Here is an 18,281-nt window from a genome sequence, read left to right as displayed (position 1 = left end):
ACCCTGGCCACAAACTCTTTAAGACACTCCCCCACGGCAAGAGACTGAGGTCTGCCAAGACCAGAACCACCCGCCACAAGACCAGCTTCTTCCCAACCGCCATCAGCCTCACCAACAAGGCCCGGAAACCCCTTCCACCAAGGACCTCACCAACAACCCCCCCCCCCCCCACACACACACACAAACACACACACACACACACACACACACACACACACACACACACACACACACACACACACACACACACACACACACACACACACACACACACACACACACACACACACACACACACACACACACACACACACACGCACACAAACTCACTACCTCCTCCTAAACTCAACTGAACTCCCCCCCCTATAAAACTGGAACTCATATCTAATTTAATGCCTGTCTAACTGGGACTGGTAAATTGATGTAAATTCCCTGCACACTAATGCCTATTTAACTTAGCCTGTAACTTTCATGTACATTCAATGTAAACTCTTATCTAACTCTGACTGTAAATTCATGTAAATCCACTGCCTATTTAACGTATATTTAACTCAGTCTGTAAATCTCATGTAAATCCAACGTAAATTTATATTTATCATCCACAGAACACTTCACCACTCTTGTACATATTGTATATATTGACTCGATTTGATTTGATTTGATTGCACTTGCAACTTTGTGATTGTCTTTAGTTATCTTCCTACTTCTTATCTCTGTATATTGATGTAACCGCTACGCTGCATACAGACACTAAGACAAATTCCTCGTATGTAACTTGCATACTGTGGCAATAAAAGTGATTCTGATTCTGATCTGACCACCTGGTCAGAAACTCTGCTAACATTACCGTCTTGTGTGAAGTAATGCAACCCTAACGTTACTACCGTTATGCTTATTATGGTCATGGAACATTATTGTTTGACTGCAGTTAGCTGTGGTGGTGAGTGCCTATTATAACCATAATGTTAGCTTGATGCTATACGCGGCTAACTAATAGATTTAGCTATATTTATAGAAATTACCACCACGGTGTTGCATTTATACTTCAGTGAACGTTCGCCACCAGTCAGTGAACAGGTTGGCCTGATGATGCATCGTGCTTCTTATTTTCCATCAAGTGCAGTTGACTCTTTTCTTTTTTTAAACAGGTTCTGGAGCAAAGATCAGCCCAGTAGTTATTATAATGAAGAGGAGTGTGTTCACACTTATTGGACTCAAGAACTAAACAGCTGGAATGATGCCAGTTGTGACTCATTGTACAACTGGGTCTGTGAAAAAGTGAAACTTCTAACATTATGTGTCGTCTCAAATGAAAACATATTGTGACTTTAAACCTCACACCAAGTCTGTCATTGTCATTCACACAGAGAACGGGAAATGCTCCTTTTAAGAGATTGTGTTTTATTGTTTGTAAAACACTTTGTAATCTTTTTGTTATAACTTCAGAACAAGAATGTCTGTTGGGACCAGGATCAGTTTTGTTAAGCATTCAGTAGATGTGTAGATTTAACAGCTCCTCTTTTCTTCACTCTCGACTCAAGACTTAAAGTGATTTTGTGTGGTCTTTGACTGAATTTCAATCATGGAAGACTAACTTCTACAGCATAGTTTAGAGCACCCCATGCGTACATGCCCCTCATCATTCAGGGTGTGTAACTCCTTAGTGACATCACTGATGACATCACAATTGCTTGAGTGACATCACTGATGACATCACAATTGCTCGAGTGACATCACTAGTGACATCACAACTGCCCCTTCTCCATTTCCCAATATCCAATCAGCTAAGGACATCTGTCGCTCCTGATCTGCTGAGCCAATCACCTAAGCGGTGGTGGTGGTGGTATATAGAGCCCTTGCTACTACGTCAATACTCACATTTGTGCCATCATCTTCAGCTGCTGTTCATCATCACTGGAGCAGTTGTCTCGCTTACGGAGTAAATAGGCTCAAGCAAACAGCCTTCATCAGCTCCCGCGTAGGCCTCGCTTCCGTGCAGAGCGTTGAGACAGAAGATGGAGATGTCTGAGCACGTTCACATCTACGATGATGAAGATGCTGTGGAAGAAGAGGAGCGTCAAAGACAGAGGGAAGAGAGGGCCGTCAACACAGCTGGAGGGAGCGACCAGGTGGAGATCTATGCAAATGTAGACAACTGTGGGGGTCGTGACCCCAGATCAAATACACCAAAAGAGAAGAAGACACAAGATAAGCAGCTGAGTAACACACACACACACACACACACACACACACACACACACACACAGCAAAACCACAAAATGACGAGTCATGCTATGAACAGCAATATTCAGTAGCTGTGTAGCAGCTCCTCTGTAAACCATGATGGCCTGTTTTCCTACAGGTGATGTTGTCCAGTCAGTGATGAAGCCCTGCAGGGTGACTACAGTGTGTCTGCTGATCATGTGTCTTCTCCTCCTACTGGCTTTGGTGCTGGTGCTCATGTGTCTTCTCCTCGGCCTTAGGGTCCACTGTGAGGCATTCACTTCCTCTATCGCACAAGACATTTGCACTCCTCAGCCTCCATTCTGTATATTTGTTTCTACCTAAAGTCCACCACTGTTTTGTATTTCCTGTGTAGATACAAACGCTGATGGCACCTTAGAAGAGACACTCAACAAACTGCAGACCCTCAACAAGACCTGCGCTGAAAACAGGAAGACCCTCAGTGAGTCTGTCTGTCTTATTCTGTGTGTGTGTGTGTGTGTGTGTGTGTGTGTGTGTTTGCACTTGTCCCTCTTATGTGAAAAAAGATTAATGCACTTTAATGCCAAAACAAGTTCTTATATGTTACATAACAAAATGGTGAATAAATGATATCTGATTCTGATTCTGATTCTGATCTGATTCTGATTCTGTGTGTGTGAGCGTGCCTGTAGGCTACTGTACATTTGTGCTTTTATTTGCTCACTCTTCACATCCTCTCCTCTTGCAGACTATTTCTGTATAAAGCTAGAAGATGATGAGCACATTTGTTTCTACCTAAAGTAAGTTTGGTAACACTTTACAATAACGTACACAAATACTATAGTAGTTACTAGTAAACTAACCATTAACTAATAGCCAGTTAATGAGTAGCTAATGAAAAATGTGGCATTAGTCAATCACTAGTTAATCATAGTTAATGAGTAGGTAGTCATTAGTTAATGATTAGTATCTAATTTCCTGAGTAGAGTAGTTAATCAGTACCTAATGATTACTAAATTTCAGCTCGTGAATAGAGTAGTTAATCATTACTTAATGATTCCAAAATGTCAGTGCGTGAATGTATTAGTTAATCATTAGTTAATCATACATTGTGAGTATAGTAGTTAATCATTAGTTCATGATTAGTTGTTAGTTCCTTAGTAGAGTAATTACTCATTAGTTAATGGTTAGTCAATGGTCAGTTTGGGAGTATATAGTTAATTGTTAGTTATTCATTACTTAATTACTTAATTATTACCTGTCCATTAGTTACTCTTTTTGTGTACCCTATTGTAAAGTGGTGCATCATACTCAGTAGTTTATGAATACTGAATCATTACTTAATTATTATCTGTCTATTAGTTAGTCTTTTTGTGTACCCTATTGTAAAGTGGTGCATCATACTCAGTAGTTTATGAATACTGAATCATTACTTAATTATTACCTGTCCATTAGTTACTCTTTTCGTGTACCCTATTGTAAAGTGGTGCATCATACTCTGTAGTTTATGAGTATTGAATCATTACCTGTCCATTTGTTCCTCTTTTCGCACCCTAACATAAAGTGAAAGATATCCTTATCAAATAAACACTGCCTCCAGGTGAGATTCAAACCCTGAACCCCAAGATTGTTAAATTGTAAGTCTGGTTCTCTACCATCTGAGCTAACCAGCCTGTTACTTGGTAGAGCCATACTATAGGTCTGTAGAGTCAGAGACTAAGTATTATGTCCTATCCACATACTACTTTCTGTTCAAGTACTTATAGTTTTTAAGATATATTCCACCCAAATACTACCTTCTCTCCAAATACCAGTACTTATAGTTTTAAAGGTATATTCCATCCAAATACTACTTCAGGTCCAAGTACTTAGGTATGTTTCAGCCAAATACTACTTATGTCTAAGTACTTGTAAGTACTTGGACAGAAAGTAGTATTTGGGTGGAATATACCTTTAAACTATAATACTTGGTCTCCAGCTCTACATTCGATAGTATGGCTCTAACAAGCAACAGGGTGGTTAGCTCAGATGGTAGAGAACCAGACTTACAATTTAACAATCTTGGGGTTCAGTGTTCGAATCTCACCTGGAGGGAGTGTTTATTTGATAAGGATATCTTTCACTTTATATTAGGGTGCAAAAAGAGTAACAAATGGACAGGTAATGATTCAGTACTCATAAACTACAGAGTATGATGCACCACTTTACAATAGGGTACACAAAAAGAGTAACTAATGGACAGGTAATAATTAAGTAATGATTCAGTATTAATAAACTACTGAGTATGATGCACCACTTTACAATAGGGTACACAAAAAGACTAACTAATAGACAGATAATAATTAAGTAATGATTCAGTATTCATAAACTACTGAGTATGATGCACCACTTTACAATAGGGTACACAAAAAGAGTAACTAATGGACAGGTAATAATTAAGTAATTAAGTAATGAATAACTAACAATTAACTATATACTCCCACACTGACCATTGACTAACCATTAACTAATGAGTAATTACTCTACTAAGGAACTAACAACTAATCATGAACTAATGATTAACTACTATACTCACAATGTATGATTAACTAATGATTAACTAATACATTCATGCACTGACATTTTGGAATCATTAAGTAATGATTAACTACTCTATTCACGAGCTGACATTTAGTAATCATTAGGTAATGATTTACTACTCTACTCAGAAAATTAGATACTAATCATTAACTAATGACTACCTACTCATTAACTATGATTAACTAGTGATTGACTAATGCCAAATTTTTCATTAGCTACTCATTAACTGGCTATTAGTTAATGGTTAGTTTACTAGTAACTACTATAGTATTTGTGTACGTTATTGTAAAGTGTTACCGTAAGTTTGTATTTCCTGTGTAGATACAAAAGCTGCCATCTTAGAAGAGACGCTCAACAAACTGCAGACCCTCAACAAGACCTGCGCTTAAAACAGAAAGACCCTCAGTGAGTCTGTCTGTCTTATTCTGCCTGTGTTTCTGTGTGTGTGTGTGTGTGTGTGTGCGTGTGTGTGTGTGAATATATGAGCGTACATGTACTTTACATTTGAGTGCATAATGCATCTGTGCTTTTATTTGCTGCACATTCTTAACATCCTCTCCTCTTGCAGAGCATTTCTGTAAAGATGGAAGCTGTACACGTACATCATTCAGCAACAGTGTTTACTACATCTCTAATGATGTAAAGAGCTGGGCTGACAGCAGGCAGGACTGTATACAGAGAGGAGCACACCTGATCATCATAAACAGTGAAGAAGAACAGGTAAGGGAAAAAGTGATTTTAGTTAGTAAGACTAGACCATGCAACATCTGCCTGAGGAACTTAGATAAGCTACTTCAATTATGATCTTTCAAATCATGTCTCACAACCTACTGTAGTTTTGCATAATGTTTTTAGAATGTTATTTTCTTGTATGTTTGATTTTTAATTACCTTTACAATGTGCTTCGTAATGTTTTACTCATTATTATAATTCTTTAATTTTTGCCTTATAATAAAGTACATTGCAAACTCTGCTTTTAAGAGAAACAAGATCAGAAGTGCTATATAAATAAAATGTATTTTGCCAAATTATTCTGTGTGGATTGAGAGATACAATGTTTTCAGAAACACGCTATGCTTGCCTATAATTCCTGTGCAGTGTACCACCATATTATTGGATGCTAAACCATCAACAGTTGATTCAGTTTGTTCACAGCTTGGTCTTTTACACTCAAAAACTAATTAGACAAAATCACCATGCTGATTTGAGGATAATGTGCAAATCGTCATTCTGAGCATGTGCAACTTGAACAGAAGTCTCAGTTGATTGTGCAAATACACATCAACTCTAAATATATTGATTAATTTATGATTTCATATTTCTTTATGAATGCATGGATGCATAGATTTCAAATGAAGAGCAGATTTACAATGCCAGGTAGTTTATGTGTCTCACAACAATTAGAACTTTAACAAATATCTTAACTGCCACAATGAGTGTTTCCTGTTCAAACAGCTTCCTGGGAGCTGTGTGATTGGTCGGCCACAGCACCCAGGCTAAAAATAGTCTAATAAAAAGTCCCACTTCTAGAGAGGTGATGAGGAAATGAGCAGAAACTATTGTATAGAAGCTGCACAGAGACGCATGATAGTGAATGGATGGAGCGAGGAAAGACAGGCTTTACTTTGACTTAGATCACAAAAAATGAATGCTAACTGAAAATAAGTCCAGATATGTCAGTGATTGATGATTGAGACAGAAGATGGAGATGTCTGAGCACGTTCACATCTATGATAATGAAGATGCTGTGGAAGAAGAGGAGCATCAAAGACAGAGGGAAGAGAGGGCCGTAAACACAGCTGGAGGGAGCGACCAGGTGGAGGAGATGGACATCTATGAAGATGTAGACAACTCTGGGGGTAATTGTAATTTTTTATTCAGTCATTATAAATAACAAAATCACAGTATAAACAATGTCAAATCAACCAGAGACTGAACAGGCTCAGGCAGAAGCAAAATGCTTATATTATGCCTGACCTAATTTCTACTCAATTAAGCTCTCCTCCAAAATAAAATAAAAACAACAACAGAAAAGTAATTTGCAACAGTCAATGTTTACAACACAGAAAAGAAGAAAATTAAACAGCATCAGAAAATTGATTCACACTTATAACGCTCAAAAATAGCTTCAGAAACCATTTTTTTGAAAACCAAAAGCGAATTACACATCTTCAAATTTATATGTGCATCATTCCAAACTTCCACCCCAACAGTGGAAACACAACTCCTTTTAATCTCTTTTTTAGCTTTTTGCACATTAAACTTGCACAACACCTCTTAGATCGTACTTGCTGTCCCGTATTGAAAATAACTTTTGCACAGAGAATGGGAGTGACTTTGATTTTGCTTTCAACATTATTTGCATTATCTTATAATAGAACAAGTCGTTAAATTTCATGACACGGGAATTTAGAAACAGTGGATTTGTGTGAGCATAGTAATGCTTTTTATTAATGATACGTATGGCTCGTTTTTGTAGAACAACTATTGAATTTAGAGTTGTTTTAAAGGTTGATCCCCAGAGTTCTACACAATAAGACATGTAAGGTAAAATGAGTGAACAATAAATGATATGCAAGGCCTTATAATTCAATACATCTCTAAATTTATACAGGATTGCTAGTGACTTTGAAATTGTCCCTTTGATATAATCTACATGTTGTTTCCATGACAGTTTACGATCAATCACAACCCCAAGGAATTTGGTCTCAAATACTCTTTCAATGTTAGTATTACAGATTTTTAATTCAATATCATCATCAATGATGATATTGACACACACACACACACACACACACACACACACACACACACACACACACACACACACACACACACACACACACACAAAATCAGGTCTCATTCTTCACCAACTCACCCATAGCCAGCGTTAAGTTAAGTTAATTACATGTAGTAGTTGGGCACTAGGTAGTTTTAATTTGTTTAATATTATAATAATTTAATTAGTTTTAGTTTGACAAGATAATTCCTTTGAGAGTGGTCAAGATGTAGTTAAACTTTTATTGGGTATTGTTTGGTAAATTAGTTTCTCAAACAATGCCCATATAACACTATCTCTCGCTCTCTTACACACACACACACACACACACACACACACACACACACACACACACACACAGACACACACACACACACACACACACACACACACACACACACACAAATGTATCCGCTGTTTGAAAGTGAAAGTATGCTCTCTGTTCCCCGTCTACTCAGTTTCTTAGACGGGAGGCCATCCGTTTCCATAGTGAGATTGAGTCAAACGTATATTTGAGGCCTTCTAATCCTGACATTGAACTTCCCTTTTCCTTACAGCCTTGACGTGGAACTTCTCTATTCTTTAAAATTCTCCTAATCAATTCCCTAAATTGCAAAGTTCAGTAGACAGTCACATGGTTTTTCTAATTTGACAACCATGACCAAATAAGCTGTGTTTCCTCTTCCTATCATTTGTGTATAATATCAATCATTTCATGCTTGTGGTTAGAGTTCCTCTCTTGATAGAAATATATAGCATCAAAATGTTTTTTTGGGGAAAACTGAAAACATGTTTCTTATTTAGCCTATTTATCTAGTTAACATAAATACATCGAAAAATGTGTTATTTGGAAAAGAATTACAATAAAAAAGTTATATTTGTGGGGGTCCCACAGGTTCTGGACTATGGGGTCCCAGACTCTATCTATGGGGTCCAAGACCCCATAGGTCCCCCCATAACTCGAACCCTGATACAGTATATGGTAGTTATGCTGCTGTACACACACACACACACACACACACACACACACACACACACACACACAGCAAAACCACAAAATGACGAGTCATGCTATATGAACAGCAATATTCAGTAGCTGTGTAGCAGCTCCTCTCTAAACCATGATGGCCTGTTTTCCTACAGGTGATGTTGTCCAGTCAGTGATGAAGCCCTGCAGGGTGACTACAGTGTGTCTGCTGATCATGTGTCTTCTCCTACTGGCTTTGGTGCTGGTGCTCATGTGTCTTCTCCTCGGCCTTAGGGTCCACTGTGAGGCATTCACTTCCTCTATCGCACAAGACATTAGCACTCTTCAGCCTCCATTTTGCATATTTGTTTCTACCTAAAGTCCACCACTGTTTGTATTTCCTGCAGGTACAAAAGCTGATGGCATCTTAGAAGAGACACTCCACAAACTGCAGACCCTCAACAAGACCTGGACTGAAAACAGGAAGACCCTCAGTGAGTCTGTCTGTCTTATTCTGTGTGTGTGTGTGTGTGTGTGTGTGTGTGTGTGTGTGTGTGTGTGTGTGTGTGTGTGTGTGTGTGTGTGTGTGAGAGAGACAGTATATGAGCATGCATGTACTGTAGGGCATTCACGACTAGTGAATTTTACTAGTCGACTAGTTGTCCCTAAAGGTAGTCGACTAGTCTGAGTTTTTTTCTCCCCCCCAAAAAACGCTCAACTCACGTCAAAAGGTCTAGTAGTACTAATGTAGTAGGCGGGACAAACCTGGGGAAAAGCAGAGCCCTCAATTGGCTCTGAGAGGTTGTTTACAAATTAACCGCGATCTGATTGGACTAAACCCAGCATGCTTGTCTGAACTAGATTTGCTGATTGAGTGACTGCAGTAATAACGCCACTAATTTGTCCAAATAGTTTAAATTATGTTTAGTTAACATGGCATAATGTAGAAATTTTAATGATTGTTAAAACAAATCTATTTTCAACAACGACAAACGTTATGTCCACCTTCGCTTGCTGCTATTCAGACTGATGATGTGCTAAAGTACCGTTATGCCCAAACAGAGATCAACTTCACATATAACTTGTGAAACTACTATTATTCCCGAGCGCGGCGCACGCGCTCACCGCTCCCCCAGGGGATGGGTCAAATGCGGAGAACAAATTTCACACATTGTGTGACAATCAGTGGGACTTTACCTTTACCTTTATTAATAGCAATCTCGACAATTAACATGCATGTCCACAGATTGCATAACGTGTTGTTTACTCTAGTGGTTTTACTAGTCGACCAGTCAAATAGTTGGTGAATGCCCTAATGTACTGTACATTTGAGTGCATAATGCATTTGTGCTTTTATTTGCTGCACATTCTTATCATCCTCTCCTCTTGCAGAGCATTTCTGTAAAGATGGAGGATGTAGATCATTCAGCAACAGTGTTTACTACATCTCTAATGATGTAAAGAGCTGGGATGACAGCAGGCAGGACTGTATACAGAGAGGAGCACACCTGGTCATCATAAACAGTGAAGAAGAACAGGTAAAGGGAAAAGTGGCAAAACACCCCCCCCCCTCCCCCCCAGTTCCTGTTTGAGTTTAAAAAACCTCTTTAGAATCTCTTGTGTTTAGTTATGTTACTCTCCACAGTGCTTCATAAGTGTGTGTTGTTGTCATTTGTCTTTTAAACAATTCAACAGAAATTCATCAATTTCTTGTACAAGCACAACTGGATTGGTTTGAGTGACAGGGATGAGGAGGGAATCTGGAAATGGGTGGATGGGACACGTCTGAACAGCACAGGGTAAGACATCCATTCTTCAGTCTTACCAGTCAGTCAACAGGTTGGCCTGATGATGCATCGTGCTTCTTATTTTCCATCAAGTACAGTTCACTCTTTTCTTTTTTAAACAGGTTCTGGATGAGAGGCCAGCCCGATGACAATAAGCAAAGAGAGGACTGTGTTAACATTTGGCCTCAAGAACTAAACAGCTGGTATGATGCCAGGTGTGACTCATTGTACAACTGGGTCTGTGAAAAAGTGATTGACTTCTAACATTATGTGTCGTCTCAAATGAAAACATATTGTGACTTTACACCTCACACCAAGTCTGTCATTGTCATTCACACAGAGAATGTGAAATGCTCCTTTTAACCCTTGTACCCTGCTGTTTTGTCCAACTCATCTTACTGTTGGTCCAAGCAACTACCCAAATTATGAATAATTAATAAGATTATTATTAATTTTTTCCCAAACATTTTTTATATATTTTTTTTATTCATTGGTAACTTCATCCCTCATTATGTGTACCAACATTTCATACTTAGTCAGAACTTTAACCCCTCAAATGCCAGTGTCCAGTAGTACTGTAAGTACAGTAAAAGTACAGCAATTTCCCATACATTTTTGTTCCCATAAATGCAAAGTGGATTTTTCAAGGGGGGGATTTCATAGCCTGGGATAGGTCAAAGATTGGCAGCAACATTAATTTTCATCCATCTTTAGTTTTTTTTTTTTTTGTAATTTCTATCTGTAAATTCAGATTACTTTTGTAATCAGATTACTCATTGTAATCAGATTACTCATTGTAATCAGATTACTTTTGTAATCAGATTATCATCAGTGATGTCATAAGATGTTTTTGGTCACTAATGATGTCACTGATGACATTCATAGACATTGTGACATCATCAGTTGGTTTTCATATTTACTGCATGATTTGAGCCAAAAAAGCAAAAAGTGCCTGTTTTGGACTCCCAGACTTTTTCCGCAAAAAACACAAATGAGCTTTAGTCCAGCATCTATCCTGGTCTAAAGGCTTCAAATTAGTAGTGTGCACTGTAAAATTCTGTTTTTGAATATTTTCCCATGTTCGGCATACAGATCAATTTCCTGTACATTTCATGTAAACTGCATGTAATTGGTTGTTGTGCCAAAACTGGGGGAATAGGGGGAAATAGCCAAACACAATAGAAACTAGTAATTACAAGCCTTGACTCAAGGTGAGATGTGTAACATCAGGGAAATAATCTTTTTTGGGGAAAAAAGCTGGAGGTCATAAAAAAGAGTCGTTTTTGTTCAAAATTAACATTGAAAACAATGGGAAAACTATGCAATGGACTTTGAGGCCATGTAATTCCCCCAAATTTTCAGCCAACCACAAAATTCCATTTCAAGGTTAAATTTCAAGGTGTTTGGTCCAGGATGATAGAATAAAAACATAATGTGAGTGCATTTTTTTTTTCAATGGCTGGAGGTCCCAAAAAAGTATGTTATAATGGAAGTAAATGAGAATTTGCGGTCCATGCAACAACCGCCAACAGTAAACATGCAAGTATTTTCTCTACAGGAGGCCACGAGTGTCCCTAACATGGTGAGAGGGAGACTTTTGTAAAACACACAGAAAAAAAGACCTGAGCATACTTTTGGCCTCAGACCACCAAAAATGTCAAAACCCCATCCGCGCGAATGTTAAAACCATCCAACCGTTGGACTAACAGGGTACAAGAGAGATTGGGGTTTATTGTTTGTAAAGCACTTTGTAATCTTTTTGTTATAACTTCAGAACACAAGAATGGCTGTTGGGACCAGGATCAGTTTTGTTAATCATTCAGTAGAAGTGTAGATTTAACAGCTCCTCTTTTCTTCAGTCTCGACTCAAGACTTAAACTGATTTTAGTTAGTAAGACTAGACCATGCAACATCTGCCTGAGGAACTTAGATAAGCTACTTCAATTATGATCTTTCAAATCATGTCTCACACTTCCATCAACCTACTGTAGTTTTGCATAATGTTTTTACAATGTAATGTTCTTGTTGTGTTTTTATTTTTAATTACCTTCACAATGTGCTTCCCAATTTTTTACTCATTATTATAATTCTTTCATTTTTGCCTTATGATAAAGTACATTGCAAACTCTGCTTTTAAGAGCGAACAAGATCAGAAGTGCTATATAAATAAAATGTATTTTGCCAAATTATTCTGTGTGGATTGAGAGATAATGTTTTTAGAAACACGCTATGATTGCCTATAATTCCTGTGCAGTGCACCACAATTATTGGATGCTAAAACCATCAACAGTTGATTCAGTTTGTTCACAGCTTGGTCTTACAATCAAAAACTAATTAGACAAAATCACCACGCTGACATGAGGATGTGAATCAGTTCTGAATCCATTATGAGAACAACCAGTCTTCATTTGATCAAGCCTAGGAAATGCTTTCACTAAGAGTCAGTTTTAAACTGAATTTATAGGCCTGTGCAACCTCAGCAGAAGTCTCACTTGATTGTGCAAAATCTAAATAAATTATTTATGATTTTGTATTTCTTTATGAATGCATTGATGCATAGATTGCAAATAAAGAGCAGATTTACAATACCTGGTAGTTTGTCTCACATCAAATTGAAAAAGAAATTCCTTTAAATATATGAACTTTGTAAATATACAAACAAGTCGTGATAAAAAGATTGTGGATAATTTTCTTCTTCATACCTCGATCGATGCTCTAGATTCCCACGTTTCTTAATGAGCCTGAGTCAAGTGCATCACATCACTTTGTGTTGAAAAGTGGTCGGGAAATGTGGGCTCAGATGGATAAAAAAACACATCAAAGGTCAAACACATTGTTGGAGTTTAAGTTGAGGTCAGCTACAATGAGTCACACTGTGCTCTAACTTCACCAGCGAGATGAGATCATTTTCTATAGATGACTGCTTGCTCTGTGTTTAACAGTCACTGTGCACAGTGTGACAGGACATTCACACCTTCCTGTGCAGCCAGGGCCGTAGCTAGCTATGAGAACGGGGAGGTCCGGACCTCCCCTAATATTTCAGAGATTTTTTTTTTTTTTTTTAGCCTTTATTTAACCAGGTTTGTCCCATTGAGATCAAAGATCTCTTTTACAAGAGAGACCTGGCCAAGAAACAGCAGCAACACAAAGTTACAACAAACAAACACATAAACACATACAATTGAAAAACATTAAAATGATCAAATAAAACATTTGCATACAGACAGCCTGTTCTCAAGAGATTTTACCATAGCCTTAAAACCATTTAAGGTTACTAAGCTATTAAGTTTAAGATCAGACTGCAGACTGTTCCATGCGGTGGGTGCAGAGAACCTAAAAGCTTTCTTCCCCAATTCAGTTCGGACTTTGGGAACAGAAAATTGTAGAGTGTCCTGAGAACGAAGATTGTAAAAAAATAAAACAATCTGCATGGAAAACAGGAAAAGCATGAAAAACACGGGATCGCTTTTATTTTGAAACGAAAGGCAGGTCAGGCAGGAAGTCATCTGACGCCGCGTCCGCGGTAACTTGATTCTGAGAGAGCAGCAGCATGGTGGTGAGTGATGACTGTCTGTCTGCCTGGCGAGATAATTGAAGGTGAGCGAGCTGCGAGACAGTGAGCGAGTGAACGACAGACAGTGAGTGACTGACTGCAGCAGAAGCCAAAGTACACTCACACAGAAAAGGTAATTCATGTTATTAGTATACACATATTACTGTTACAATTACACTTGGAATGATCATTATAACTTATGTTTGTTCTATTTAATTTCAGTGGGCCAACAGATGATGAGTGACTGACTGCAGAAGAATCCTAAGTACACTCACACACTCTCACATCCTTCTAATAAATACATGTTCTTGCCAGCCAACAGGTCCCTCTGTATGTTTTTTTTATTATCGATGATGACTTTGTGATGATGATGATTACATGATAACATGATTTTAGTTAGTAAGATTAGGCCCAGGCCCCCCCATTCCCCAAACAGGCCCCCCCATTCCATTCCATTCCAATTTTTTTTTTTTTTTGGTGTGCTAAAAACGTTTTTCCGTTTTTCTGTTTTAAAGTTTAAAACGGAAAACGAAAACGAAAAAATGAAAATGGGGAAAAAACGGAAAAACTAAAAAATGAAGAAAAAGAAACCATAACAAAAAAACTGATTCCCCCCATTTTGTTTTTTCAATTTAAAACCATTGAAAATGGGTTATACTTGAGTACCCTGACCTGGTCTATTTATTTTTAAACATTTATAATACTGAATGAATGTTTAATACTAATGTTATGTTAAATAATCTGTCTTAACCTGTTGGCACAGGAAAAGAAAATTTGAAAACATACAGAAATACCCACTGTAATATAGGTGAGCACATCAATAAACTATGTGTCATATATTTATTTAGGTAGAAATACATTTTTTGATGGCACAAGGGTTTTCTGGTCCAATTACTAGTAAATATTACACAGTAGTGTATAGACAGGGTTAGACCAGGAAGCTTGTTATTATTTATTATTTATGGAGAAGGGGTGGGAGTTAATAAGTTTTACTTCTTCTCACTCCTTTTCGAATATGTATATATTCTATTTCTCTTTGTTTCTGAAATGGCTTTTATTTTATTATTTTGCTTTCATATTCGAAATAAACACTTCAATCAATCAATCAAAAAAAAAATTTTGCCGCGAAAACTGCCGCGCTTAATATCGTTTGGCCCACGACTCCTTATATTTTTCTGTATGCGGCCCACAACCAAAAAAGTTTGGCCACCCCTGACTTAGGGTGTCAAGTCATAGTCTATTTTTTATTTGTCTTTATTGAATGTTCCAAAACTGCATGTTTAACTAAGAATAAGCTAATGATTATTTCCATCCACCACTTATTTAATTTGGTTACTTTCCTGTCAAAAGTTTGTAAGGAACAAAGCATGCTGGGAGAAATATGCAAGTGTGTTTGTCAAGAATGTCATCATCATCTGTCATTTGCTCCGTAATGAAGATATTTCACCCTATCACATACAATAAGGTTATTATCAGACAATTTGAAAACGGAATTCTAGACTTCGGTCCTCTTTTGTTCTGCATATTAAAACCACACTCTTGCTGGCATTATATTTCATATCATTTTCCTTGGCATAGTTAGTGCATATATTAAGAAGCTGCTGGAGACCAGCGCTACTCGGACTAAGTACCACAAGGTAATCCGCATACATTAAATCAGGGGTGCCCAATACGTCGATCGAAGGTAGTGTGGTAGATCGCATGGCATTGAGGAGATTTTTTTTTTTTTTTTTTTTTTTTTTTAATAAGAAAATAAAATATAATGGAAGTAGTTTATTTTAATTATGGATCATAATACAATGCAATTGTATTGTAAAGTGAGAAAAAATAAATCATGTATTGGGGGAAAAAGTGAGGCATCGATTTAAGATGCATCGATGTGTGTGCGTTTGCGATGTTGAAACTGGACTGGTAGATCTCGGGAGGCTGGCTACTTGAAAAGTAGATCTTGGGTCAAAAAAGTTTGGGCACCCCTGCATTAAATGATCGACTAGAGAATTCAGAAGGCAGCCAGTGTTACACACATTCATTTGCTGTCACAATTCATCCATATATACGGTAAATTAAAAAGAACAGGAGACAAAATACCCCCTGTTTCACGCCATTGCTTACTCCAAATGGAGCCGAGACACTATTGCCCCATTTTACTTGCATTTTCTGTTTTCCATACCAGTAGGCTAACAGTCTCCTCACACTGAGGATCTACCTGTCATGTGATCCTCCTTTTCATTCCATGGATATACGCACTTAGGATTACGCACCAGGAGGCTCTGAGCACAGCGGTACTCCAAGAAGAATCTCGTGAATAATTAACCCATGACAGAGGCAGGTGAAATTAAAAGCAGACTTTGACATTGCTGAACAGAGCAGAGTCACCATTACAGGATGCGAGATCGCTACTGAAACACACAGATTCGGAGGACTGTAAAGCAGCAAGTTGAAGTGGATGTGATTTGGTGAGTCTTGCTATTGAAAGATATTTTGGATACCAAAGCAAATGGCGGCGAAAATGGATCTTCAAAGTTACTTGAGTTGCCATGTGTGTTCAGAGACTTTTAGAGATCCTGTGACTCTGAGCTGCAGCCACAGCTTCTGTTCCAGCTGCCTGAAACAATTTTGTGAAAAAGCTAAAAACAAAAACTGTCCGATTTGTAAAAGAAAAATGTCAAAGGGTTTTGTAGTGAACTTTACACTGAAGGAACTAGCTGACGCCTTTAGGCAGAAAGCTGGGTCATCTGAGACGGCTAAAGGAGAGGAGAAAGTGGAGGTGGTGTGTACTAAACATCCAGAAGTGCCTAAATGGTTCTGTAAGGAGGAGCAGAGAGCTGTGTGTCCTGTCTGTGAGTTCCCTCACCACCAAGGTCACAAGGTGGTTCCTATAGAAGAAGAAGTCAGCGAGCTGAAGGAGCAGCTGAAACCTGACTTAAAGTCTCTACAGGACAAGAGGGACAAATACAAAGAGGTGGAGAAGAAATACAACGAAGTGGTTCAACACTCCAAGAAAGAGCTGAAGGCCACAGAGACACAGATCAGAGCGGAGTTCAACAAGCTCCGCCAGTTTCTGAAAGAGGAAGAGGAGGCCAGAGTGACGGCTCTGAGGGAGGAAGAGAAGCAGAAGGAGAAGACTATCGCCAGAGAAATGAAGATCATTCAGGAGAAGATCTCCTCTCTCTCAGAAAGCATCTCTGCTGTTGAACAAGACCTGCAGAAACACAATGTGCCGTTCCTCACCAGTTATAAACCCACTCAGACCAGAGCCAGAGAGCAGCGCTCACTGCCTGATCCACAGCTGGTCTCAGGAGCACTGATAGATGTGGCCAAACACCTGGGCAACCTGTCCTTCAGAGTCTGGGAGAAGATGAAGGGGAAGGTCACCTTCAGTCCTGTGATTCTGGACCCAAACACTGCACATGGCTGTCTCTCTCTGTCCGATGACCTGACCAGTGTGAGGCGTGGAGAGTCAAGGCAGCGGCTCCCTGACAACCCAGAGAGACACACCAAGTATCTCACTGTGCTGGGCTCTGAGGGCTTCAGCTCAGGGAAACACAGCTGGGAGGTGGAGGTGGGACATCATCCTGACTGGGCTGTGGGTTTGATTAAAGAGTCCGTTGAGAGGAAGGGGGCGGTACCTGCCTCAACCAGATCTGGAATCTGGGCTTTAATGCACCGCAAGGGAGAATACACTTCTGGGGTTAGTAAGATCCCAATGAAGAAGGGTCTCCAGAGGATCAGAGTCCAGCTGGACTATGACAGGGGGGAGGTGTTCTTCTACAACTCTGAGGGCAACACTCACATCTGCACTCACAAAGACACTTTCAGTGAGAAACTCTACCCATATTTCAGTGTTGGAAGAGCTGGTGACGCAGAGACAACTGCTATCAAAGTTTGGCCAGCTGAGGCTTCTCTGTGATGTTATGGGATGTTAATGAGGTGTGTGCAGTGGCGCTGGAAGTACTTTTAGGTAGGGGGTGCTGCAAGGCAATTTTTTTTGGCCACTTTGTCGCCAGATTAGAGGAATATTAACATTAAGATTAGACTGTTGTGTTATTATTCAGTCACCTTTTCTCACTCACCTCCATGTCACCACTTGCTCCCACTGCTGTGTTGGAATCCTCATTCTCTCCCCCACCCTTTTTGGACTTTTAGCCATATTTAGAGGAATATTTAATTTTAAATGAACATTAGGATTATACTGTTGTGATGTCATTATTCAGTGTCTTCTCCTCTTCTCTGCAGCATTACTCAATTTACCCTCAGGAATCAGGGACAGTGATAGCCTACCTGCTATTCCTCCCATATATCCAGGGCCGGATTAATAGTACCATGGGCCGCCGGGGCTATTCATTTTCTAAGCTATTCATTTAGCCTTTTAGTCATAAAGTCATATTGGCCAGAATTACATGAACATTT

At 38.8% G+C, this 18,281-nt stretch overlaps 2 protein-coding genes across 2 annotated transcripts; both read left to right on the top strand.

The window, feature by feature from the left end:
* Nucleotides 1-6,493: 6,493 nt before the first annotated feature.
* On the top strand, nt 6,494-10,582 carry LOC310800258 (C-type lectin domain family 6 member A-like; the record flags this gene model as incomplete). Its single annotated transcript, XM_083662836.1, has 6 exons — nt 6,494-6,644; nt 8,708-8,833; nt 8,939-9,025; nt 9,924-10,069; nt 10,227-10,330; nt 10,441-10,582. The coding sequence occupies 6 exons, from the start codon at nt 6,494-6,496 to the stop codon at nt 10,580-10,582; spliced, it is 756 nt and encodes a 251-aa protein (XP_083518962.1).
* Nucleotides 10,583-16,368: 5,786 nt separating this feature from the next.
* On the top strand, nt 16,369-17,781 carry LOC310800257 (E3 ubiquitin-protein ligase TRIM35-like; the record flags this gene model as incomplete). The annotated part of the gene is made up of 1 exon (XM_083662835.1): nt 16,369-17,781. One exon carries the CDS (start codon nt 16,369-16,371, stop codon nt 17,779-17,781), a length of 1,413 nt encoding a protein of 470 aa, XP_083518961.1.
* Between the last annotated feature and the right edge of the window lie 500 nt (nt 17,782-18,281).

Source organism: Poromitra crassiceps (assembly GCF_964638095.1).
Source record: "Poromitra crassiceps genome assembly, chromosome: 29".
In the NCBI taxonomy this organism is placed as follows: Eukaryota; Metazoa; Chordata; class Actinopteri; order Beryciformes; family Melamphaidae; genus Poromitra; species Poromitra crassiceps.
Note: the sequence above shows the minus strand (reverse complement) of the source record. Positions and strands in the feature narration are given on the sequence as shown.